At 34.5% G+C, this 27,522-nt stretch overlaps 1 protein-coding gene across 5 annotated transcripts in view; it reads left to right on the top strand.

Annotated features, from left to right (window-relative positions):
- Positions 1–27,522, top strand: part of VPS13C (vacuolar protein sorting 13 homolog C) — a 197,697-nt gene that overhangs the window by 53,188 nt on the left and 116,987 nt on the right. For all 5 annotated transcript variants that reach the window (XR_015252691.1, XR_015252690.1, XR_015252692.1 and 2 more), the window contains 11 exons: positions 7,458–7,587; positions 8,154–8,248; positions 14,240–14,382; positions 15,220–15,412; positions 16,415–16,529; positions 17,115–17,251; positions 18,189–18,312; positions 20,193–20,310; positions 24,087–24,216; positions 25,471–25,549; positions 26,227–26,366. Coding sequence is in view for 2 of the 5 variants with exons in the window: in XM_086710843.1 (XP_086566969.1) it covers positions 7,458–7,587; positions 8,154–8,248; positions 14,240–14,382; positions 15,220–15,412; positions 16,415–16,529; positions 17,115–17,251; positions 18,189–18,312; positions 20,193–20,310; positions 24,087–24,216; positions 25,471–25,549; positions 26,227–26,366 (1,404 nt within the window). In the remaining 3 variants the exon portion in view is untranslated. The remainder of the gene's footprint in view (positions 1–7,457; positions 7,588–8,153; positions 8,249–14,239; positions 14,383–15,219; positions 15,413–16,414; positions 16,530–17,114; positions 17,252–18,188; positions 18,313–20,192; positions 20,311–24,086; positions 24,217–25,470; positions 25,550–26,226; positions 26,367–27,522) is intronic.

Below are 27,522 nucleotides of genomic sequence, written 5' to 3'. Positions count from 1 at the left end.
TCAAGTTTTATACACATACACACAAATATGTACATATATACACGTATACATATATATGAGACCTTTTGATACGCCACAAATCTCTGAGGCTTTGTTCATTTTTTTAATCAATCTTTGAACTCTCTGTTCTTTGAATTGGATTATTTCTGTTGATATGTCTTCAAGATTATATTTTTCTCTATCATCCCCATTTTACTGTTGAGCCCATCCTAGGAGTTTTTCCTTCAAATAATATGTTTTTCAGGTCTAAAACTCATATTGAGTTCCTTTTTATAGTTCCCATTTCTCTACTGAAAATTCTAATCTTTTTAGTCATTTCAAGTGTCTTTCCTTTCATATCATCTAGCAGAAACTATAGTGGTTCTCTGCTGGTTTCAGCATTGAGGTTATCTGACCATTGGATACATACCCAGCACCTGGGTGGCTCAGTTACTGAAGTGTCCAACTCTTGCTTTTGGCTCAGGTCATGATCTCAATGCCATGAGATCGAGCCCTGTGTCAGGCTCCATGCTGGGTATGTCATTGGTTTGGGTCCATGTTGTACATGCATAGTAGAGGAGTTAGTTGGAGACTTGGGCAGGTCTCTGTATCTTTGCCCCTTTTGTTTAGGTCACTTTCATACACGGGGAGCTTGGGTTAGACTGAAATTTGTGCAGGTTCATACACAGAATTAAGAGATAATCCATTCCCTGGCTCTTCTGCCCCTGGTATTTCCCTCATCTTCTCTGGTTTTCATGGACTTCATTTTCTCATTCCTTGGCCAGCCTATGGAGTTTCAGGGGTTTAGCTACCTGTGCCTCTTCAGTGCTCCATGGCTGAGGCCCTTTCTCAGGGTACAGCCATGTGAAGTAGTTTTCTGTGGCTTAAAGCCGGTGACTTAAAGCCATGCACAATTATCTCAGAGTTTCTGTGAGTCAGAAGTTCAGGTATAGCTTGTTACCTGAGATCTCTGCTTATGGTCTCAAAATATTTCCATGAAGATGTTGGCTGAAACTGGTTTCATCTGGGGTGTCACTGATGACGGATCTGCTTTTGTTGGCAGATTTTAGTTCCTTGTGCCTGTGGGATGTAGGACTCCAATTTCTTGTTGGCTGTTGGGTAGAGGCTGCTCCTTAGCTCATCATTTCATTTCATTTCCTTGCCATATGGGCCTCTTAACATGGCCCACAAGATGGCAGCTTGCTTTTCCTTTTTTTCTTTTTAATTTTTTAAATGTTTATTTATTATTTTTGAGAGAGAGACAGAGTGTGAGCAGGGGAGGGGCAGAGAGAGAGGGAGACCCAGAATCTGAAGCAGGCTCCAGGCTCTGAGTTATCAGCACAGAGCCTGACGTGGGGCTCCAACCCACAAACCACAAAATCATGACCTGAGCTGAAGTTGGATGCCTGACCGACTGAGCCACCCAGGTGCCCCGTCAGCTTGCTTTTTCAAAAGGAGAGAGAGAGATTCCAGCAAGAAAGCTGGTACAGTTTCATGCACATAGTCACATACATCTTGTCACCTTTGTCATATTCTGTTGGTTAGAAACAGGTCATAGGTCATGTCTGCACTAAAGGGAAGGGGACTGCCCAAAGGCAAGAACATCCTCGGGAGGGAAAAGTTAAGTGGGGAAAGAGGGTAGGCACAACATGTGAGGGAAAATGCAAAAACAACAGCAACAACAAAACATGGGTAGCTCATTCTGGTGGAGATGATTTCTCCAAATTTTGACTCCTATCTAGCATCTGCCTACTTTGCTTAGTTTTCAGAGTCTGTTGTAGATGATTTTTATATTTTGTTCAGAATTTTTACTCATTAATGTGAAGGATGGGCTATATAGGACTTATGCCACCATGGAATTGAAAGTTTATTGTTGGATTTAGCAATAAAGAAATCAATTAAAGAGCAGCTTTTATAGAAAAATGTGGCTAGAGACAATAGGAATGAGAGAGAGTGGATGTATAGGAATTGGAGACATTGAGTGTTGACAGTGTGATGCCTTACTGTAAGGAGAGAACAGGTCAATGGAATGGTAACTGGTGGGGAATGTGGAGTTAAGAAAAGGTTTTGTAACTTGCTTTTCTTTCTTTTAAAAAATTTACTATAGCATTCCATTTTTATGCCTGTAGAATAATTTCTCCAACATAATTTTAAATAACTGAATAGTATTCCATTCTGTGCATATATCAGAATTTGCTTCACTATTTCCCACTGATTATATTTAATTATAAATGAGACTACAATGAACAGCTTTGTCTACATGCTTTCTCAAAAATTTCTTTCTTTTTTTTTTTTTTTAATGTTTGTTTATTTTTGAGAGACTGAGAGAGATCGAGTGTGAGCGGGCGAGGGTCAGAGAGAGAGGGAGGAAGGCACAGAATCCCAGGCAGGCTCCAGGCTCTGAGCTGTCAGCACAGAGACCGATGCGGGGCTTGAACCCATGAACCGTAAGATTGTGACCTGAGCCTAAGTCAGATGTTTATCCAACTGAGCCACCCAGGTGCCCCACATTTCTTATTTTCTTAAGGGCAGGTTCCCCAAGGTGCAGTTTTGGGGTCCAGGAGTAGTTTTTTTTTTTTTAAGTTTATTTCTTTTGAAAGAGCAAGTGAAAGCAGGGGAAGGGCAGAGAAAGACGAAGAGGGAGAATCCCAAGCCGGCTCCACATTCAGCGTGGAGCCCAATGTGGAGCTGGAACTCACAGCCATATGACCTGAGCTAAAATCAAGAGTTGATGCTTAACTGTCTGAGCCATGCCGTCGCCTTGAGTACGTTAGAAGGTATTTGATAGTGCTTGGGCTTGTTCCTATGAATTAAAGGAATGATTTGCCAAAAGGAACAGATCATTTCAATCCTTTCTACATTAAGTTGCTTGACCTTTAAGTGGGTGTACTGAACATCAGTTACTAGTTCCTTAAAAATCAAAGGAAGGGTTTATTGTTCAGTGCCATGGATAAAGGGATGGATATAGATGAAGAAAAGGCAAGTAGCTTCATCCAAGGCTAAAGTTTTTTCATCATAAAGGAAAATCCACAGGGTCACAGAATTTAAAATAGAGGCAGAGAATTGGCTGAATTTACTTACCATGGACCCTTAACTGCATAGGGCAGGAAGGGAAGACAGCAGAGGGGTATTAAAGTGAAAGGGTCCTGCACCCCTCCTTATGTTAGGTCATGTATGTTTTACAATTCATTTTTGGTCTCATATAGATAAGAGATTTTTTACTTTGAAATAATTGTAGATTCACAAGAAGTAAAGCAAAGATATTTCACAGAGGTCCTGTGTACCCTTCCCTCAGTTTGCCTTAGTGGTTATGTCTGTTGTAATTATAATATAATATTAAGACCAGAGATTAGACACTGGTATATGCTATGTACGTATTTCTCGGTCAACTCTCATTTTTGAAAGTATTTTTTAAATGATAATCATCAACATATAGGAAAGTTTTTTTTCACTATTTTTTATTTTGCTGTTTTCTTTATAATCATTATCACTGTTTGAAATTAGTATCTTTAAATTTTTTTTAATGTTTATTATTTATTTTTGAGAGAGAGAGAGAGAGAGAGAGAGAGAGAGAGAGAAAGAATGCACAGGGGAGGGGCAGAGAGAGAGGGAGATACAGAATCTGAAGCAGGCTCCAGGCTCTGAACTGTCAGCACAGACTACGACGTGGGGCTTGAACCCCTGAACCGTGAGATCATGACCTGAGCCAAAGTTGGATGCTTAACCTTAAGACTGAGCCACCCAGGGGCACCTGAGTGGCTCAGTCAGTTAAGCGGCTTCCTTCAGCTCAGGTTGTGATCTCATGGTTCTTCGGTCCAAGCCCCACATTGGGCTTTCTGCTGTCCGGGCAGAGCCCACTTCAGATCCTCTGTCCCTCTTTCTGTCTGCCCTTCCCCTACTTGTTCTCTCTCTCTCTCTCTCTCTCTCTCTCTCTCTTTCTCTCTCTCAAAAATAAATAAATAAAAAGAAATTTATAAAAAAAAAAAAAAAAAGACTGAGCCAAACAGGTTCCCCTGAAATTAGTATTTTTACTGCTTTCTAATTAATTAACTTCTGTCTTCTCTTTATTGTCTAAAATTTTCAGTTTATTTTGAAATTCCTCAAAATCTGTGACATGCTGATCACAGCTTTACAAAGATTTCAGTGCTAATAGTGGCTGTGTCTTTTTTTTTTTTTTCTTAGTTAGGGATTTAAATAGAGATTTGAGAGGGTGAAAGTTGAATGTTGGGGCTGGTCACTACATTATTTTAATGTCCCATATCAACATTTTATTTTTTAAATTCCTTATAATGATTAACTTATTTTTCAAAATAAAAATGTTTTCCCTTAAAGCTGAAACATATGTTTTCTCTTATCAAAAAGTAAAATTTTAATGAGTGATAAAAAATATGGTAACAAAAAAATTTAGTGCTTGCCCTTTTTTGAATTAGTTTAGTTATTAAAAAGATTAAAAAACATTTTTTTTAAAGTAATCTCTACACTCAACATGGGTCTTGAACTCATGACCCCCAGGTCAGGAGTCGCACATTCTACTGACTAAGCCAGTCAGGTGCCCCAGTTTAGTTTAAAAAGACTGTAATAAAATATCAAATATTGTATAACTATTCCTCTATTTAGATTTATAGAGAACTGTTTGTAAATCTAGATGATATACATTTAATTGGATGTCTTTTCTGAAAATAGCTCAGTTTCATCTACTTCCAGCTTGATGATCTCTGCTGTTGTTGAGGAAACTCTTGTCTGGTTATCTCAGTGGTTCTGAATCCTGCTGCACATTAGAATCCCTAGTGAATTAAAACAAATGATGCCTGGAGTCCACTTCCTCAGGATTTGATTTAATTGGTTTGTGGTGAGGCTCGGACATTGTTGTTTCTGTTTTTGTTTTTGTTAAAGTTTCCTGATGATTCTTTTTTTTTATTTTAGTGTTTTTATTTATATTTGAGAGCAAGAGACAGAGTGCAAGTGGGGGAGGGGCAGAGAGAGGGAGGCACAGAATCCCAAGCAGGCTCCAGGCTCTGACCTGTCAGCACAGAGCCTGACGCGGGGCATGAATCCATGAACAATGAGATCGTTACCTGAGCTATAAAGTGGACACTCAACCACCTGAGCCACCCAGGCGCCCCTATTTCCTGGTGATTCTTAAGTACAGCAAGGATTGGATACCACTGAGCTATGATAATATCCACAGTAGCTGATTTGCCATTTACTTTGATTTTGCAGATTCAAACAGGGCCTGAACATATGCATTTCTCTCTGGTTTGTGACAAAAATGTTACATTTCTCCCCTGCTTAGTCTTTACATTCTCAGGCACTATCCTAGTCTCCTCCTGAATTATCATTGGTGTCATAGTGCTCTTCTGTCACTGCTTTTTGTTGAAAGGAAGAGCCCTATTCATAGGTTGCACGATTTCTTTGTCTTAAAGATTCATACTTACTGTTGAACTATGTAGCCTGCATCTAAATGCTACATTTGAAATTTTTTGAAACCACTTTCAAATTTTATTATTTCTTGTTTTTTATTTCAAGTGCCTCTTCTCACTAACATTTCAACACTTAGGACTTATGTTGTTATGGACACGATGGAGTTAGTTCCACTCAAAAAATATCTCAAAGTTAAAGACAAACACAGCATGCACTTGAATTAATAATATTGTTTCAAAGTCTGAGGTGAACTCAGGATATTGGTGGCTAAGAATTGATTTGTTTTTGCTGAAGCTTTGTGTTGATGAAAAGTTTTAAAGTAGAAAGTTTAGTAATAGAAACGAAAATAATAGCTACCGTTTTGTTGATATAGTTTGCTGGGTATCTATTCTGAGGAAAGTACTATTACTGTCTTCAATTTATATTAGCAAATTAAGGTATAGAGAGGTTAAATAACTTGTCAAAGTTCTAATTGTCATGAAAAATAAAATAGCACATTAATCTTCTATGATAAGAGAAGTCAAATGTTATATCCTATGGAATATAAAATAATCAAATGTATATATTTTTACTTATTACATTTCCGAATGCTGAAAATGGATTGGTAAGCTTGACAAAAGATAGTTATGGCTTAGCTGTCAGTGATGAAACTTTGACAGTTTTGTGCACAGATGTAGACCTCTTCCCTTATTTATTTGATGTCTGGTTACTAAAGAGAACTTACTTAACTTAGTTTCATCTTGTCTTTACTAATTCTTTTTTTTTCATCTTCTCTTTTGGAGTATTTCACTTTTTGTTACACAGGGAGACTAGAAACGTGTCACTACCAATTTCAAATTTTATATATTTTAAGTGGTAAAATTATTACTATTTTTTAGAGATTTTATTTTAAGTTTATTTCGAGAGAGAGAGATAGAGAGAGAGGATGCATATGTGTGCATGCAAGCAGGGGAGGGGTCAGAGAGAGAGGGAGGGAGAGAATCCCAACCAGGCTCTGTGCTGTCAGCTTTGAGCCTGACATGGGGCTCTATCCCAGGAACCATGAGATTGTGACTTCAGCCTAAATCAAGAGTCAGACACTCAACTGACTGAGTCACCCAGGTGCCCCCTAAAGTGGGAAAATTATTAAAGTTTACTTATTCAGGGAATGAGAAGATAGAATCTAAATTACTTATCCCCTTAAATCTATTTATCCTTCTGTTGTGTACTTTTTGGTTATTCATCTATATTTTACTATTTGAAAGGGAGCAGCAGACAATCAAGCCAGGATTTACTGAGAAGAGAATAAAATGAGATTCAAAGGCTATCTGTTTTTATTTATATTTTTGTTTATATACATATATATATTTATTTTTATTCATTTATATTTATATATTTTTATATATTTTTCTAGATATTTATAATTATATATGTTTATTTATATTTATATATTTGTATATATTTATATTATATATCTATATTTATATTGAAACCCTTACTATATTTCTTTTTTTAATCTTTATTTCTTATATGAAATTTATTGTCAAATTGGTTTCCATACAACACCCAGTGCTCATCCCAACAGGTGCCCTCCTCAGTGCCCATCACCCACTTTCCCCTCCCCCCGACCCCCATCAACCCTCAGTTTGTCCTCAGTATTTAAGAATCTCTACGGTTTACCTCCTTCTCTCTCTGTAACTTTTTTTTCCTCCTTCCTCTCCCCGCTGGTCTTCTGTTGAGTTTCTCAGGATCTACATATGAGTGAAAGCATATGGTATCTGTCTTTCTCTGCCTGACTTATTTGTATTTATATTGAGACATTTACTGTATTTCTGACAATATGCAACCCCATCAAAATTTTTTCGGTAGGAAAGTAAATTAGCAGTGGGACTATTAAACAAATCATGTTGAATACTATTTCAGAAGGCTTTCTTGACTGTTTTGAACCTAATGTCATGTTAAAAAAATTAACCATTATTCTTACCTGGCTATACCTGAATATGAAGAGGGCACTTATTCTTTAATTAAATTAAACATTTTTACTTTTAAATTTAAATTTAAAATTTTTACTTTTTTAGGTGATTCGATCTGGGCAAAAATTAAGGAAAAAGTCTACTGACACAGGCGAGAAACGTGGAGGCTGGTTTAGTGGGTTTTGGGGTAAGAAGGAGTCTAAGAAAAAAGATGAAGAATCTTTGATTCCTGAAAGTAAGTTTCAAGTCAGATATTTTATTGTACACAGATAAGAAAAAAATATAAGTTCTATTTTAGCCAGTTAGTTGAATTTTACTATGTTTATTATTAGTAAACATGTGAGCAGATGCTTCAGGCTAGAATAGTTCTGGATTTATCTAGCTAAATTAAAACTTTGTTTTTTTGAGAAAAATTATTTGTGTGAAATTTTATAAGTTTAAATTCAGAAGCGTCAACATCTGGCATTTCTTATTGTTACTTTTTCCACGGGTATTAAAAGTTTCACTTAATTTTTAACATACTTAGGGAATTCTAAAATCCTTATGACAGACTGGTATTCCCTTAGTGGTGTCTTTTTTTTTTTTTTTTTTTTTTTTTGCCTTTTCTTGGCCTAAGCAAGCAAATACATGATGTTTGTTTTAACTAGGCAAAGTAGTATATTAGAGGATATTGCCTGGCTGCTTTTGCTTTTAGCATTTATGTCTATTTATTTTAGGGCACCTGTTAGTTTGGTTTGATTTTTTTATTATACCTGTAAAACTGAAGCAATTGATTTCTTAAATTCTGTCATTTCTTTGTAGGTATTGATGACATTATGACTCCAGAGGAGAAAGATAAGCTTTTTACTGCTATTGGTTATAGTGAGAGCACCCATAACTTAACTTTACCCAAGCAGGTAATTATTTTTAGGTGGTTTAAGAGGTATTTTGTTTCATTTTACTGTATTATCTTGAATTGTGTTAAATGAGTTACTGATTTTTATGAAAATGTTATCATTTGTTTCTGTTTTACTATTTTATTTGTTAAATGTTTCCAGTCAGACCCTACCAGTTAAAACTGTCTTCACTTTTAGATTTGGTCACTTTAGTGAATGTATGAATAACCTGATTTATAGAAGTACTTATTATCGAGGTCGATTGAATCTTTAAAAATTTTATCTTTAAAATAATTATTGTATTATGATATGTGTGTAAAGGCTGAACAAAACCAAAATGTATTGCATTTATCACACGGGGAACAGTGGTGTCGTCACTGTCAGGGTTAAGATACAGACCTTGCTATAGATTTGGCACTGTTGTGAGATTCATTCCTTTCTTTCACTAGATGGATTTTGCTTGTTTTCATTGCTGTATAGGATTCGATTATTTCAAAATACAACAACTATTCTTTCTTTTGTTGATGGACATTTGGCTTATTTCTATTTTTTGCTTGTTATGCTGCTATTAACTTCTTGTAAATGCCCTTTAATGTGCATATGTGAGAATTTCCGCTCTGTATATTCTTAGGAGTGGAATTTCTGTGTCATAGGATGTAAGTATATTTTTACTTTAATGGATTTTGCTAATCAATAGTTTTCCAAAGTGAAAACATTTCCATCAGCAGTAGATGAGGATTCTTGTTTCTCCACATACTTGTCTATTCTTGGCATTGACAGTTTCTTCAAGCTAGCCATTCTAAATGGTATGTAGTAGTATTTCATTGTGGTTTTAATTTGCATTTCCTGAATGGCTAAAGAAGTTTTTTACTTTTTAAGTAATTATAAGCCTATTAGGTATCTTCTTTTGTGAAGTCGCTTTTGAGTCTCTTATTTATTATTGTGTTGTCTTTTTCTCACTGGTCTGTAGGCATTCTTTATATGTTCTGGGTATGAGGCCTTTGCTAGTTAGGTGTGTTGTTAATATCTTTCCCCACAGTGTGGCTTGCCTTTTCGTTTTTGGTGTGTTGCAAATATCTTCTCCGACAATGTAAGGTAATGTGTATTTTCACTTTTAAATGGTGTCTTTTGATGAATAGATGTTCTTTATTTAATGTTACCTGATTTGTTAACCTTTTCATTTATGGGTCGTGCCTTTTTTGTGTCTTGTTTAAAAAGTCTTAACTCACTATAAGGTCATAACAGTATTTTCTTTCCAGAAGCTTTATAATATTTTACTTTATGTATTTAGATCTAAGGTCCATTTAGAATTGAATTCTTGTATGTGGTGGGAGGTCTTAAAAAAGTTAAGATAAATTTTTTCTCTAGATGGCTGTATACTTGGCTTCTCATTGACTAGTGAAAGGACCATGCTTTCCCCACTGCTTTCCAGTTACCCTTTATCATCAGTCAAGTGTCTGTGCTTGTGGAATCTTGGTTATATTGGTTATTTGTCTTTAAAGATACGCTGTCTTAGTTACTCTACTCTAACTTTGTAATCAGTCCTAAGATCTAGCTGTGTAAATCCTTCAACACTGTTCTTTAAGACTGTCTTATCTATTCTTAGCCCTTTACATTTTTATACAAATTGTAGAACCAGCTATTCAGTTTCTACAAAAAAACTGTGAGACTTTGGGATTTATTGAGTATATAAATTAATTTGGGAGATAATTGACATCTTTATAATCTTGAATTTTCTAATCTATAAATAGAGCATATGCTTCTGTGTATTGACATCTTTAATTCCTCTCAGTAATGTTTTGAACTTTGTTTAGAGTTCAACATCTCTTGTTGGATTTGTTATAAATGGTGGCTTTAAAATTTTGTTGAGGTAGAATTTATATGTGATAATAGGAATAGATCTTAAGATTCATACTGATAAATTTGAGTAGTTGAATACACCTATATAATGACCTGCCCAAAACAGAACATTTTCATCCCCCCCAAACAATTCCCTCATAATCTTTTCTAGTCATTTTTCCTCTCCTGCCTTACAAAAGCAGCCATGTTATGACTGTGTCAATATAGATTTCTTTTTATTGTTATCATGTTTTTTATCTCATGGTATATCTGTTATTTCAAGTTTTGGTTATTGATCAAGCTTCTTGGAACATTCTTATACGAGTCTTTTGTGGACATATATTTTTATTTCTCTTGGGTAAATACCTGGGAGTATAATTGCTGGGTTGTAGGGCAGATGTATATTTACCTTTTTAAAAACTGACAAACAGTTCTCGAAAATGATTGTGATATTTTCTATTCCCATATACTGATTCCAGTTATTCCACATCCCTGCTGGATGTCATATTGTCAGGGTTTTTAATTTTAGCAAGTCTAGTGGGTATGGTACACTATTCCACTATGTTTTAGAATGTATTTTCCTGATGACTAATGATAGTCTCGACTAATGAGTTTTCATATCTTGTTGGCCATCTGTATATATTCATTTATGCAGTATCTGATGTTAAAGTGTTTTCTCCCCATTTTAAACTTATGTTATTTGTCCTTTTACTTTTGTTTGTAGAAGTCTTTCTATATTCTTCATACAAGACAAAAATGTTTATGTGGTATTTTTCCTTCATCTGTGGCTTGCCTATTTATTTTATTAAAGGTGCTTATTTATGAAAAATAATTTAATTTAATCCATTTGTCATTTTTGTATTTATTTAAAAACTTTTTCCAGCTTTATTGAGATGGAATTGACATATAACTTAGGGTAAGTCAAAGGTGTACAGTGTAGTGATTTCATATACGTGTATATTGCAAAATGATTACCACAGTAAGGTTAGTTAATGCATCTGTCACCTCACATAGTTACAATTATTTTTTGGGGGGAGGATGGAAATATTCTTTCTCTTTCTCAGTTTATGGTGAGAACTTTAGAAATCTACTCTCTTTGTATTAGTATTGTTACCTGTATTCACCAAGCTGTACTTTATGTCCACAGAACCTTTCATTATATGTAAAACATTGGTTTGTGAGCATAATTTGTTCCGGAAACATGCTTGTAATCCAAAGCACTTGCATATCAAAGTGAATTTCCCCATAAGAAATAATGGACACTCAGTTGATTGGTTCCATAACCCCCAAATATTCATATAAAAATGATTATAGTACTGTAATATAATAGAAATAATAAAGAAAATACAAAATATAAAGAAAAATAAACAAATTAACTTGTACTTACCTTTGAAAACCTTTGTGGCTGGTGTGAGGGAGACTAGAAAGAGGAGGGTTATTGTGTGGGATGACTTTCACTCTCACTAAGGAATCACTGCTCTCTGTTGGCTTGATGGAATCTTTTTCTTTTCGGGCAGCTTTAACAAGGAATCTGTTTGGGGCACCTGGGTGGCTCAGTCGGTTAAATGTGCGACTTGGGCTCAGGTCATGACCTCATGGTTTGGGACTTGGAGCCCCGCATTGGGCTCTGTGCTGATAGCTCAGGGTCTGGAACCTGCTTCAGATTCTGTGTCTCCCTCTTTCTCTGCCCCTCCCCTGTTCATGCTCTGTCTCTCTCTGTCATGCAAAGATAAGTAAAATGTTAAGTAAATAAGTAAACAAATAAATAAACAAACAAACAAGGAATGTATCCAATGAAAGTTGCTTTTGCCTCCTTTTGAGGATTTCATGGAAATTGCATTGACAATCACCCATAATCCCGAAGCGAGAGAGAGAAGAACCATGGGCTCAGTTGTGATCATATGACATTTGGTGTCACATACTACTTGTATTACAAGACATCACTCGTTTATCAAGTTAAAATTTATTAGAAATAGTTGCTCGTCTTGGGGAACCTGGATGCCTCAGTCAGTTAAGCGGCCAACTCTTGGTTTCAGCTCAGGTCATGATCTCATGGTTTTGTGGGTTTGAGCCCTGTGTTGGTCTCTGTGCTGGTGGTGCAGAGCCTGCTTGGGATTCTCTCTCTTCTCCCTCTCTCTCTGCCCCTCCCCCACTCATGCTGTCTGCATCTCTCTCAAATGAATAAATAAACTTAAAAAAATTATAAAAAAAGATGTTTGCTCATCTTACAGAATACTCATAGAACAAGTTAGTCTCAATTCAAGGTTTTACTGTATAACTGGAAGTTTGTACCTTTTGACCACCTTTACCTGATTATTGATTCAAACTCCTTACTCATAATTGGTCTGTTCAGATTTTCTCTTTCTTCATGATTCAGTCTTGGTAGATTGTACATTTCTAGAATTTGTCCATTTTTCTTAGGTTGTCTAATTTGTTGGTGTATAGTTGTTTGTAGTAATCTCTTATGATCTTTTGTATTTCTCTGGTATTGGTTTTAGTATATCTCCTCTTTTATTTATAATTTTATGTGTTGTCTCTCTATTTTTCTTGCTTAGCCTCGCTAAAGTTTTGTCAATTTTGTTCTTTTCAAAGAACCAACTCTTGGTTTTGTTAATCTTTTCTGTTGTTTTTTTTTTTTTTTTCTCTATTTCATTTATTTCTCTTCTTATCTCTATTATTTCTTTTTTCCTTCATTATAACATTGGGCTCAGTTTGTTCTTTTTCTGGTTCCTTGAGTTGTAAAGTTAGGTTGTATTTGAGATCTTCCATTTTCTTGACATAGGAATTTATCACTATAAACGTCCCTCTTAGAACTGCTTTTGCTGCATACCATAAGTTTTGTGTTTTGTTTCCATTTTTGTCTCGTGCCATTTTTTTTTCCTTTTGATCTCTTCTTTGATCCATTGGTTGTTCTATGTATTTGTGAATATTGTAGCTTTCCTCTTATTAAGACTTAATTCTATTGTGGTTGGGAAAGATACTTGCTATAATGGTATCTTCTTGAATTTTTTGAGACTTGTTTCATTGCCTAATAGGTGTTCTATGCTAGAAAATGTTCCATGTGGGCTTGAAAAGAATGTTTATTCTTCTGCTGTTGGGTGGAATGTTTTATGTATATCTTTTAGGTCCCTTTGGCTTATAGTGTTGTTTAAACCCATTGTTTCTTTATTGACACTCAGCATGATGTATATGTTGTTGAGAGTGGGCTATTGAAGTCCTCAAATAATATTATATTGCTGTTTATTTCTCTTTTTAGTTCTGTTAGTATTTGCTTTGTATACTTAGATGCTCCAATGTTGGGTGCCTAAGTATTTACAGTTTTTACATTTTCTTGATTGATAGATCCTTTTATCATTATATAATGACCTTCTTTGTCTCTTTTGACAGCATTTAACTTAAAGTTTATTTTCTTCTGATATAAGTGTCACTACTCTTTTTTTTTTTTTTTTTGACGGGGGGGGGGGGTTACTATTTGCTTAAAATACCTTTTTCCATTCCCTCACTTTTAGTCTATGTGTGTCCTTAAAGCTAAAATGAGTGTCTTTCTTGTAGGCAGCATATTATTGGATCTTACTATTTTTTAATCCATTTTGCCATTCTATGTCTTTTTATTGGAGAATTTGTTTACTTTTCATTTAGGTAAGGACTTACTGTTGCCATTTTGCTAATTGTTTTCTGACTGTTTTGTGAATCTTCTGTTCCTTGCTTCCTCTCAATGTCTTCCTATGTGGTTTTATGAGAATCATCTCCCTGGTTCTCTGTCCTACATCCATTCTTGACCTATGAATTTTTTGGTCATGATTTTTTTTTTCTCAATGTATTTTTAACCCTCCAAAGACATCAAGAAGATGTGCTTTATATTTTGTTGTTTTTGAGCCAGAGAATTGGTCTGAATTAGCTTGCTTTAGTGAGAGCTGGTGAATTAAATCTTGATGTGACAAAATATTTTATCAAGTTTCATTTTTATTCTAAAACTAAGAGAAATACATTTTGGATCTCTTGTAATTGTCCTATTTCAACAATTTTATAATTCTTTATTGAACTTTTTAATGTTCTTTTTGAACATACTGTATTTAGATCACTTTATATTTCAACAAATTTAAATGAGAAATTATTAAAGAAAATAATAATTACTTAAACTATTAACAATCTTCGTTCATTCTTTTTGTTTAGTATGTTGCCCATATAATGACATTGAAGTTAGTAAGTACCTCTATTACAATAAGAGAAAACAAAAATATTCCAGAAATACTAAAAATTCAGATAATTGGCCTGGGCACCCAAGTATCTCAGCGACCAGGAGCACAAGCACTTAAGTAAGTTTAAAAAAAAACTTTTTATTTCAGTTTTTATTTCTAGATATGACTTGACTGAAAAATATTGTTATTTAACATTGAACAACTGATTAATAGTAGTTCTCCAGTTTCTTTTCCTTTTGTATGTCAGATGGTGTTTTTACATTTGAATTTGTTTTGTTATGAAGCCATGTGAGGAGTTCACCATTTATTTACCCCCTCTTGTTCCTTCACAAATATTTTTTAGATAGTGAATGTTTAGTTTATCAAGTTGATACTGTGAAGGCTAGCATAGGAACAATAAATTTCTGTTTTCAAGAAGCTTATGCTGTAGCTGTTAAGAGAGGATAACTAAAAAGTTAATAATTTAGAACTATATAACAGAGAGCTCATAGGTGAGAAGGTGTTGCAAATCCTTATAGTTAATGGCTATGTCGGCTCAATTGCAGAAGAGAATAACTTGGGCTAGGAGAAGTGGGGCTTCAGCTCTCTGAGTAGAAAGGGCTAGGAGAAGCTTTTGATAGTATTCTGGGTGGCATGAAATAGGGAGAAGAGTTGCCTGAGTGAAGTGTAGCTTATATTCATGTAGCAGTGATCAGAACTCCCTCAGTGTTTGGGAGTTGGCCAAGGTGGGCTTCTCATGTGGATGAGAAGGGGTTAAGAGCAAACAATCAAAATAAAACCCTAGATTGTATGGATAATTAAATGCCAGGCCAAGGAATTTGTGCTTTATCTCTTAGTAATGGGTATGGTACTGGCTCTGAAAGAACTTTTTTAAAAGGGAAATTTCTATTTTAAGCCATTACATTTTACAGCATCTTACATATATACCTTTTATTTTTCTTCACTGGATTATAGGGTGGAAGCAAAATTAGAACACTGGTATATAACAGGTCTGAGACAGCAGGGTATTGTACCATCACTTGTGGCTTCCATTGGTGATACTACATCATCCTTGCTTAAAATTGAGTTTGAAACCAATCCAGAGAATAGTACCGCTGACCAGACTCTGATTGTTCAGTCTCAACCTGTGGAGGTCATCTATGATGCTGTAAGTGCAAGGAGACAGTCTTTATCAAACCTGTCTTATACTTCTGACATAGGGTTTTCTTATTTTTCCTCTTTCATATTTAACACTTATTAGCTAAGTTTACTACTTTTTCTTGTTTTAAAAGCAGTACATGGTTAGCAGTGAATTTTACCTTTTCATATGCTACCTTTTTTTCCTACTATGTTAATCTATGCTTATGTTAAAGTAAAAATAACCTAAAATACTATTCAAAAAGTCTGTGTTTATTGTACCAACTTCTCTCAGATAGTTATACGTGGACTTCCTGTTCCAGTTCGGTTTTGCTTTTTCCCTTTCCCCAAATATCTGGACCAATTCAAATTGCTTTAGGAGTAATTAAAAGAATTTTAAATACTGTTCACATGAGAAAAAAGCATTGGCACTTAGATGTTATTGAAGATGCTGGCTCAAGTTTCTATCTGTGGTTGCATGTTTTATTCAGAGGCTCTTAACTCATCTCAGGCTAGTGATTAGGATCACTACCCATCACTTGTAAGTTGGCCCTATGCTCTTGTTGATTTCTCTGATTTTTTTTTTTTAACTTTCTAGTTTAGAAGTGTATTCACAGGATGGGAGGCATTATATTGAGACCGCGGACTCATTGTATTCTCTGATTTTTAAAAAATTTAAGTTGTGGTAACATACATATAATTGACCATCTTGGCAATTTTTAAGTGTATAATTTAGTAGTAATGTCCATTGTTACATCAGTATGACACTTTAGAACATACTTAAGGTCATCATCTTAATGATACGTACACATTTGTTGACTCTGTAGTAAGCTTACTTGTGCTTTTCCCTTTTTTAGTTAGTTTTTTTTTTTTTTTCCTTTAAACTCCAGATAGAAATGCAATATGGCAGAGTATCTTTGGAGATATCCTCTAAGTTCAGAGCCACAGTTGTTTTGAATTAAACTGAAATTTTAAAATTTATAATATGGAAAGCACTGTGTATAGCTTGCTTATATTTTAAATTATTTTACAGAAAACCATCAATGCAGTGGTTGAATTCTTTCAGTCAAATAGAGGATTAGATCTTGAGCAAATAACATCAGCTACATTAATGAAGCTGGAAGAAATTAAAGAGAGAACAGCTACAGGTAAAGAATTTATCTACATAAAAACATCAGCTACATTCAAAATGTTTCATAGTTAAAAGTGTAGGCTGTTTTTTCTTTTTGTAAATTCCATGAAGTTGCATCGTGTACCTGAGTTACCCAAAGTCAAATATACCTGCTAGACTGAATGAGAAAGAGATGGGGCACAGGTGATCCTGTCATTACCTTTAAGAACCTGTCCCTCACAGTGAAACTGAGAGGGAAAACATCCCTGCACTTTAGTTCTTAAGAAATAGTTCATCATTCTGTGTACTGCGTGTGAAACTGGTTCTAAAGATACATACTTTTGTACAACATGGTCTTTAAACTCAAGCCACTACTTTCTGTGGTTGCTTAACTAAAGAAATGATGTATTATTCACTCTGGGTAAAATACTAGCTATGATGGGTTTACTGTATAGTGTGATGGTAAGATTGTTTGCCATCGGCCATTTGGAGTTTCACCTTACATACACTAGTATGTGAGAACAGGCACTCCTCCATAATACTTTTCAAGTGATGCTTGTTTTATTGTTAATAATATAATTACATATTTCAACTTGAGCATGTAGTCTTTTATTTCTTTTAGGACTTACACATATTATTGAAACTCGAAAAGTCCTTGATTTAAGGATAAATCTGAAGCCTTCTTATCTAATACTTCCACAGACCGGTTTCCATCATGAAAAGTCAGACCTTCTCATTTTAGATTTTGGTACATTTCAGGTAGGTGTATATCCATTTCTTTCTGCCCATTTTTTGCTCAGGTTGGAAGCTAGCTGTCTGATAGTTGGCTGATTTTCCCCTCAGAGTTTACTGAAATTAAACTTAGACTTATTTTTTCTTAGCATTTTGTCAAGCCTAGCTTGGACTGAGTATTTAATATATACTTTATGGCTATTAAATAAAAAGAAAGCCCGTAAAATTTTCTCTAATGGTAGATGATTTGGTCTTGAAGAGTGGATTACTGCTGTATTTTTCTAATTGGACAGAGGTACTCCTAGTATCTAGGCACTACTAGATTTCCACACACAGTGTTGTTTATTTACATATTTGATAGTAGGAAATTATGCAGGTAAGCCACTATCAGCAATTAAGTAGTGAAAGGGTACTCTTAGGGTTTTGGGTGTTGAACCCATTAGAAATATAAGCATCTGAGAAAGAGTGAAGATTTCAAAAAAATACAGTCCAGAATTGATCTTTGCTTCCTTTGGGGAGAGGGAAAGGAGGTAGAGATTGGAGCTGAATTCTAATGGCCTAATTATTTCTGGTGATGTAATGTGAAGAAGGAGGAACAAAAACCTGCGATGTGTTGGTGAAGATGTTTGGGTAGGTAGTAGGGTACTGAGCTGTAAGAGGCAGTAACTGCTGAGAACCAGGAAGAGTTGAATGTCCAGACAGGTTATTTGAGGTACACAGCTGTGTAACTGATCTTCTAATAAATGCAAATATGCTGACCACCTATTATCTAAACATATTAAAGCTGTTTACTGAAGTACTATATTCGTAATAAAATATTTGCAAATAATTGTCAGAAAATTAAGCAAAATGTAAATTATTTAAAGACACTGTTTTCATTTTAGTTATGTTTTAAGAAGACACAACAAAAGTATGTATATACTTTTCTGTTAAGAAAATTGAAGGGTTTTTTTGTCCCTTTTAGCTTAACAGTAAAGATCAAGGTTTGCAGAAGACTAGTAATTCATCTCTGGAAGAAATAATGGATAAAGCATATGACAAATTTGATGTTGAAATAAAAAGTGTGCAGTTACTCTTTGCAAAAGCAGGTAAGCTATTGCTCAATTTTTAGGAAGGATCTTAAAATTATGTTAAGTAGCTTAGGTAAATATATGTCTATGTGTGCATGTATATCAACACTGACAATATTTTTAACACATATCTTCTTGGTCACTTAAGAAAACTAAGTAGGGGCCCATCAGTACAAATCATTGCCACAGGTAGAAATAGAGATAAACTTTTGCCTATTCATCTTCAGGTACTTAGGACCATTTGGATCTAAGTCCAGCCGCTGCCTTTTTGCCTTTTTTTTTTTTTTTTGTGATTTGACGCTGAAACTACCCAGAACACGAGCATAAAAGTTGCCATTGGCTTATGTTTTTCTGTCTTCGTGCTTTTGGGATGTCTCAATGTTGTATTCCTTTGGTGCTTTATTTTAAAATATTTTAACTCTATTAGCCTAGTCTTTATTTTAGTAGTATCACATCTTATACTTTTGTAGCTACTGACAAGTATGGGTATAGCTTTAAAACCCTAAAGGTAATTAATTACAAACACCAAAAGCTGTGGTGTTTTCTACTGCTTAGGTAAAGATCGCTGGTTCTCCATACTTCTTTAGTTTCTTGAAGCAGTAAATAATTGCTAAATATACTTGAATGTATCACTTTGTGGTAGGTCATTGGAAGAAAGAACATAATATCTGTGTGCAGTGTATACTCTAGTAGGAATGGAGAGATTTATTAAAACATAAATACACTTAGTTTTTATGTATTATGAGCCTATTAATTCCTTGAAGGGAAGTACTTTTACATAGATCATTAAAACAGCCTTTTCTTTTGTGTGTACTTAATAATAATTGAGTTATAAGTGATAAAATACATTTAGTTAAGATAATTGGAAATTCTGTCTTTGGGACCTTTTATTTGGTGAAAAGTTATAATTATACTTTTTTATCAGAAAATCTTGCTTGATAAAACTCATTTTTGTTTCAGAATTAAGTGCTAAACTAGTGTAATTTCTCTAAGGAACTCCAGAAAACCTTTTTCCCTCTGTCATTTTCTATTTTTTTCCCTTTTTCACTGCAACCACCTACCTTGATCACTAATTCTGGAATCAAGGCAAAAAATTCCTAGCTTTTTTCCCTATTGGCTTTAAAATGCAAGACATTTTATAAACATTTTCCAAATAAATATTTAGAATTATTTTTATATCACAGTCTTTGACTTCTTTCCATCTTTATTTTTTGTTTTTGTATCATTACTTATTTTAATCAATTGTCAGCCATTTGATTGCTCTGTTCCCCCATCACATATGCACTAATGCTCATAAACATATTTATATATAAAACTGTTTCTTTCCCACTGATTTTTTCCTTTATGTTTTTATTCCCCACAGTAGACTGTACTTCATCAGTATTTGTGAGTTCCTTTATAGCCTTTAAACAGATAAGCCAGATTGATAGCCTAGAAATGACAGACCTAGGATGAGGGTAAAGGATATCAAATGATGTTAGAGTAGGCAAATGAAAGAACAAATCCTGAAATTCCATGTCATTAATAACCCTCACTTTTAGAGCATGGGTGAATTTTAATTATTTTCTTTAATATTAATTGTATAATCATTTATTATAGCAAAGTATTTTAGTATTCTTACAGCAGTAGTAATTCACTGAGAATTATTTAGTAATTTAAGTGAATACAGATGCCCATTTATTATGAAGTGTTACTTCTAACTACAAAACATTTTAAATTAAGTGGTCACATTATTAGCTGTCAATCTTACTTTAAACATATAGGTTACGTAACTTGTATGCTGAAAGAAGTAAAAATTGGTATTTGTTGAATATGTTTGCTAACTTTTCTAATAAGTTAGAGTAATTTTCTACAGAACATCTGATTAACGGTTGTTTAATTTAAAAAAATTTTTAAAGAGGAAAACTGGAAAAAGTGTCGATTTCAGCATCCATCAACTATGCATATATTACAACCCATGGATATTCATGTTGAGTTGGCCAAGGCAATGGTAGAAAAAGACGTTAGAATGGCCAGGTAATGTATGAGTTTCCTTTATATTATAAAGTTAACAAGGTGAAATATATCTGTATCAGTTACTGGATTTCAGGAAAGCAAAACTAGATTTCTGGGGGACAGAAAAAAAGATTATAATATAGCACAAACATGCTTTTAAGAAAATATTTATATGGGGTGCCTGGGTGGCTCAGTTGGTTAAGTGGCCGACTTTGACTCAGGTCATTATCTCATGGTTCATGGGTTTGAACCCTGATTCGGGCTCTGTGCTGACAGATCGGACCCTGGAGCCTACTGTGTCTTGCTCTCTCTCTGCCCCTTTCCCACTCACGGTCTGTCTCTCTCTCTCTCAAAAATAAATATTAAAAAAATATATATTTGTTTGCACCTCTCTTATTTTAGAAGTGTTTGGACCTTCACATTGTGTAAAAGTTGGTTATCTGTTGTTGAGTGGATCAAACCCATGGTTTAATATCAATAATATAAAGTTTTCAAAAATTAGTGACGTGGATGGAGCAGAGTATAAGTCAGTCAGAGAAAGACAAATACCGTATGATTTCATTCAGATGTGGAATTTAAGAAACAAAACAGATAAACATAGAGATAGGCAAACTAGAAAACTGATTCTTAACGGAAGAGAACAAACTGAGAGATGCCAGAAGGGAGATGGGCAGGAATATGGGTTACATTGGTGATGGGTATTATGTAGGGCACTTGTGGTGAACTCTGGGTGTTGTATGTAAGTGATAAATCACTAAATTCTATTCCTGAAACTAATACTACACTGTATGTTAACTAATGGAATTTAAATAAAAACTTGAAAGTAGAAGAAAAAATTAGAGGCTCTTAATGATTATGAAACCATGTAAAATCATGAGAATAATTCAAGGGAGTGAAAGTAGAAACTGAATTTTGAATTTAAGTAGATAATTAGGAAATATTTATGCTGCCTTCTTAAAAACAGCCTTATGGAAATATTATTGATATTCAATAAGCTACATCTATTTAAAGTATACAATTTGACATATAGATATACAGATATATAGATATAGATATATCTATGAAACCATCATCACGTCAAGATAATGAACACATTCATCATCTTCCAGAGTCCTTGTGTACTTTTATACTCTTGACCTTTAAACAACGTGAGGGTTAGGGGCACCAGCCCCCACCCCAACCCTATCCTCCCTCATTTGAAAATCCATGTATAACTTTTGACTCCTGCTAAATTTAACTACTAAAAGCCTCCCTTTAGCCAGAAGCCTTACCAATAATATGAACAGTTGATTAACACATATTTTGCGTATGTATTATATACTGTACTCTGTTTTTACCAAAAAGTAAGCTGGAGAAAAGAAAATGTTATGAAGAAAATCATAAGGGAGAGAAAATACAGTTACGGTAATATACTGTAATTTTGAAAAAAAATCTGCATATAAGTGGACCACAGAGTTCAAACCCAAGTTGTTCAAGGGTCAGCTGTCTTACCTCCCTCCCATCCTTACCTGCTAACTCCTCTCCCTTCAATCCTCAGATAACATTGATTTTCTTTCTAACACTATAGATTTGTTAGAATTTTCTGGAATTTTCTACAAATACAGTCATAGAGTTTCAGTTTTTTTTTGTGTGTGTGTGTGGCTGGTTTCATTCAGCATAATTAATTTGAGATTTGTTCATGATGTGTGTATCATTAGTTCGTTGATACTTGTTATCAGGTGGAAGTTAAACCAACCATGCATTACTAGATAAACCTCATTTGGTAGTGATAATGTTATTCTTTTAAAATACTGTTGGATGTGTTTTGCTAAAACTTTGTTATGAAGTTATACATCTCTATTTATGAGGGATGGTTGTGCTTTTATTATTTTGTAATCAAAGTATCAGGGTATTGTTGGCCTTATGAAGTGAGTTTGTTGGAGGAAGTTGTATAGAATTATTTCTTCTTTGTTTTGTAGAATTCACTAGTGAAGCTATCTGGGCCTGCGTTTTCTTGTGGGGGTGAGGGTTTTTAACTACAAATTCAGTTTATCTCATAGATGGAGTGATCTTGGGTAGTTTGTCTTTCAGGGAAGGAATTTGTCCATCTTAGTTTTTGAGTGTATTGTCACAGGATTGTTCATAATATTTTTGTGTTGCCTTTTTAATACATGTAGAATTTGTAGTGATGCTATCTCTCTCCCTCCTTGTGTTAGTGGTTTGTACTTTTTCTCTTTTTTCCTGATTAGTTTATAAGTTTTGTTGATCATCTGAAAGAATCAGCTTTTGGCATCGATTATTTTCTCTATTGTCCTTCTGGTTTTTGTTTTTGTTTTTGTTTGTTTTTTCCCACTGATTTCCATTCTTGTGCTTATTATTGCTTTTTTCCCTTCTGCTTCCTTTGGGTTTCATTTACTTTACTTTCCTCATTCTTTTTTTTGTTAATTTTTTTTAATGTTTATTTATTTTTGAGAGAGGGAGACACAGCGTGTGAATAGGGGAGGGGCAGAGAGAGAGGGAGACAGAATCTGAAGCAGGTTCCAGCCTCTGAGTTGTCAGCGCAGAGCCTGATGCGGGACTTGAATTCATGAACCGCGAGATCATAACCTGAGCTGAAGTCAATGCTTAACCAACTGAGCCACCCAAGTGCTCCTATTTCTCTCATTCTTTAAGGTGGAAATGGAAAACATTGATTTAAAACCTTTCTTCTTTTCTAATATAGGCATTTAATGTTACAAATTTCTCTTGAAATACTTTTACTGGACCCTTCACATTTTCAAACTCTTAAGTCACTAAGCTGGGGTATTCCTAGGTCTTCCCTCATTTGTTTTTCATCTTTCATCTTTCTTTTGTTGACTGGTTTCCAGTGCCTTTTAAACCATTGCTTCATTTACTTTGTCTAACTTTGTAGTTATTCTAGGTGAGAAGGTAATCCAGTCCCTCTATTTGAGATACTTTTAGTTTTATGTACTGTTTCACAAATGATAAAGAAACATCTTACATATTTATGATGCTTTCAGCTTAACAGAGTACTTTTGCAGAAAGTTCAGTATTTTGAGATAGCAACAGCCAGCTGGCTTCTTTTGAACATTAGTGGCTTGTGCATTATATAGAAAATCATTCTTCATGTAGTGGTTAGGCATCTGTCCACTTGAGCTGTTCACAGCTTAGTTAGCAAGTCAAAGATAAACAGTAACCAAAAAGAACTTCCTGAGCCGCAAACAGCTGCCACAAAGCTATTGAGACAAATAAACCTAGGCCATTATGCTGAGTAAGGAAGCAGTGTGGAAGCAGGTGCTGAAAAGTAGGCAACTAATGAAAGCACAGCAGTGATTCACCAGTGAGTAAAACATGTCCTCAGGTGCTTATATTTTAATCAGACATAAAATAAGCAAGTATATATATGATATGTCAGGGCTGACAAGTACTAGAAAAGGAAGTAAAGCAAGGCAGGGCAATAGAGAGTGATGGAATAGATACTCTTAGATTTATGTAATGCAAAATCTGTGACGCCAGGAAGTAGAGTATGTATAGTGGTTTTAAAAATTAGATAATTGTGTTTGAAAATATGTTCATAAAAATTAGTTACCGTGAAAAGGTTTGGCTGCTTAAGACGGATATATTGAAATTATCTGAAAACCTGGTTTATACAGAATTTCTCATTCTCTGACAGTGTTGACTAAATGAGGCATTGATTAGATTAAAACATATGCAAAGTCATTTTGACTCCATAGTGTAGTCTCTTCTCCAATCCATTCTCCACTCCATAATAGAAAGAAGCTGGACCTTAAAACCTTACAGTTGAATTGTATTTTTAGATTGAAAGTATCCGGGGGACTTCCTTTGATGCATGTGAGAATTTCTGACCAGAAGATGAAAGATGTACTCTGTTTGATTAACAGTATACCCTTGCCACAGAAATCCTCTGAACAGTCTCCAGAGAGACAGGTAACTGGATATAATAAAAATGGTGAATCTTTACATTTGTGTATATGGTGAGTTTTTCCACCTTTCTTTGTGCTAATTTGTTTTTGAATATTTTTTAGGTCTGGTTTCATTTATTTGATACACTCCTAAAGTTTAGTGTTGTTGATTCTGTTCAAGAGTGCATATGGCATTGAATAGATAAAAATCGAAGCCTATTTTCACTGCAGTTTAGAGTGGTGATAAAAAGGCTGTGCTGGGCATGGAGCCTGCTTAAGATTGTCTTTCTCTGTCCCTCCCCTGCTCACACAGGCTCTCTCAAAAATAAATAAATCGATAGATAGATAAATAAATCTTCTTTAAAATGTTGCAAAATTGGGGCGCCTGGGTGGCGCAGTCGGTTAAGCGTCCGACTTCAGCCAGGTCACGATCTCGCGGTCCGTGAGTTCGAGCCCCGCGTCAGGCTCTGGGCTGATGGCTCGGAGCCTGGAGCCTGTTTCAGATTCTGTGTCTCCCTCTCTCTCTGCCCCTCCCCCGTTCATGCTCTGTCTCTCTCTGTCCCAAAAATAAATAAAAAACGTTGAAAAAAAAATAAAAAAAAATAAAATGTTGCAAAATATAATTTGTATATAATTTTATTACCCATTAAACTTAAAAATTCTAGATAACTTTATTTGCAATTGACATTTACAACATAAAATATATGTTAGATTTCCACTTTGAAATGAAATTTTAGCCAACTAATGTTGTTATCATTCTCTAGGAATCTGTAATATAGATGAACAGTTAATATTGTCATAGCAAATAAATGACACACTATGATAGACTTATCTACTAGAGTAGTAAATAGTCTGCCCTTGTAAATACAGGTGGTAGTCTTAATAATTAGTAAACACTAGCTAGTTGATTGCATAATGTGCTTTGTTGGAAGATTTGTGTCTTATGTGTGTATGTGTCTGTCCATCTCTCTCTCTCTACTCTGTAATTTTTCAGTATTTTTCTCATTTATGTACATTTGATCCTGTTAAATCAGTATGTTAAACTTTTTTGGGGTACCTGGGTGACTTAGTCAGTTAAGCATCTGACTTTGGCTCAGGTCATAATCCCACTGTTGAGTTTGAGCCCCACATTGGACTCACTGCTGTCAGCGCAGAGCCCGCTTCAGTTTTTCTCTCCCCCTCTCTGTCTGCCCCTCTCCTGCTTGTGCTTGCTCTCTCTCTGTCTCTCAAAAATAAACAAATATTGAAAAAAATTAAAAAAACGTTTTGTATTTGACAGGTATCCTCAATTCCTGTTATTTCAGATAGGACAAAAGACCTACTTAGTACTTCACTGTTGCTAGATGGAGTAGAATCAGGTAAGGAAAGTAAATGTTCTTTATTAAACCAAGCCTATACATTTGTATACAGAGATAAAATTTTCAGAAAATAAAGGAATTTAGAAAGTGTTACAACAATCACTGGTTTTAGTTCTAGCTGTGCTACTAACCAACAGTGTCATTTTGAGTCACCTTTTTTTAAGCCCAAGTTTCTTCATTTGAATTACAGGATTTTTGTGATAGACAGTGCTTAAGATTCTATATAAGATTTTTTTTTTTTTGGCCCCAATTTCTACCTGATCTTTTTTCCTAGCTCTAGCCTAACTGATCTTGTTTAACTTTGAAGTAGAGTATAAGCTTCATGAGGACAAGGATCATGTCTGCCCTCTTTACCTTGGTGCCCTTGGTGGCTGATACAGACTGATATATGATGGGTGATGCCCAGTAATTATTTATTGAATATTGAATGAGTGAACTAAAGTGAAAAACAGAGCTTTTGAAGAAAAAAATAGTAGGGTGGTTTGGTCTTTATGTATGATTATCATATATCAGGTTGAGTCACTTTGTGTGACTTAGAAATAAGATTGGACATATATTCTGATTCTGAATATGAAGATTATATCTCATAAATGAGTTTTACCTTTGAGAGATTTAAGTTTGAGTGTTTTATGCAGTTCTCTGGACATTCTCTCAAGTCAAATGAATGTCTTCTTTAGAGTCTGATGATGAATATTTTGATGCTGAAGATGGAGAGACACAGACTGATAAAAGTTTGAGAGGTTCAGAACTAAAAAAAGCTGCAGAAGCCCCAAATGAGGAGCTCATTAATCTTTTACTGAAGTTTGAAATTAAAGAGGTATGTATATTTGTTTCATCCATTTATAAATATATTGCTATTATCACTATTCTTAAAGTATTTCATGCTAGATCTGAACATAAAATATATTAAAATTTTGGTACTCTGTCTTCCCTGCTTCCCAACACACACACACAGACACACACATGCACGTGCATGGTTCCAGGAAAATGAAATGTTATTTTGTAAATAGTGATATGAGAATGATCTATACCATATTTAATCTAGTCTGGAAAAGCTCAAAGATTCCTAAGTGGGATTTTCTTTTCCATAGAAAATTTCTATGACATGTTTACATTAATGTTTTTTTACTTTTAAGCTAAATAATATTGCTCATTGTGATGTTTATAATTTGAAAAAGTGTAAACAACCTAGATTTTTAGCATGTCTTTACAGCCACTAAAAGTCATGTAATAAAACATTGACATGAAAAGATGTTCACAAAACATCATTATTTTGGAACAAAAATAGATTAAAATACCGAGGACATTATGATTCTATTGAGAAATTATACATACACATACATTTTTTTCTTTGATCATACTTGATAGTGTTCATCTCTGTGTGGAGGAATTATAATTTCTTATTTTTGCCTGTTTGCTTTTCCCTATATTGTAAATATACTTAATAGTAAATATGCATTTCTTTAATAATAAAACACAGAGGTATAAAAAGATGTTTCTTATTGACTGCTTTTTATCCCAATGTGAGGTGATGTCCTAAAATATAAAGTCAGAAATACCAGATTTTAATTGTGTATATAAATCCCTCTAAGTATTACTGGTATTTGTTTAAAAGAAATATATGTCATTTATCTTTAGCCTTCTTTTCATATACCCATTTAGCCTTTTTTTCATATACCCATCTAAAATACCAAAAATCCCTGACTCTAACTTGAGAATACATTCAAATGATTGGTCTTCTCTTCTATTGCTACTGCACTGTCCAAGTCACCATATTCCCTGGACTAGTGCAGTAGCCTCATAATTCTTTCTCTGCTTCTGTAAGGTACTCTGTTCTCCACACGATAACCAGAGTGATCATTTTATTTTTTAATTTTTATTCATTTTTATTTTAGAGAGAGAGTGCAGGCAGGGAAGAGGGGCAGAAGGAGAGAAAGTGAGAGAGTGAGAGAGAGAGAGCGAGAGAGCAAATC

The sequence above is a fragment of the Puma concolor genome, chromosome B3 (assembly GCF_028749965.1).
Source record: "Puma concolor isolate L17-30 chromosome B3, mPumCon1.1.hap2, whole genome shotgun sequence".
In the NCBI taxonomy this organism is placed as follows: Eukaryota; Metazoa; Chordata; class Mammalia; order Carnivora; family Felidae; genus Puma; species Puma concolor.
The sequence above is the reverse complement of the archived record's forward strand: the minus strand, read 5'-3'. Positions and strand labels throughout refer to the sequence as shown.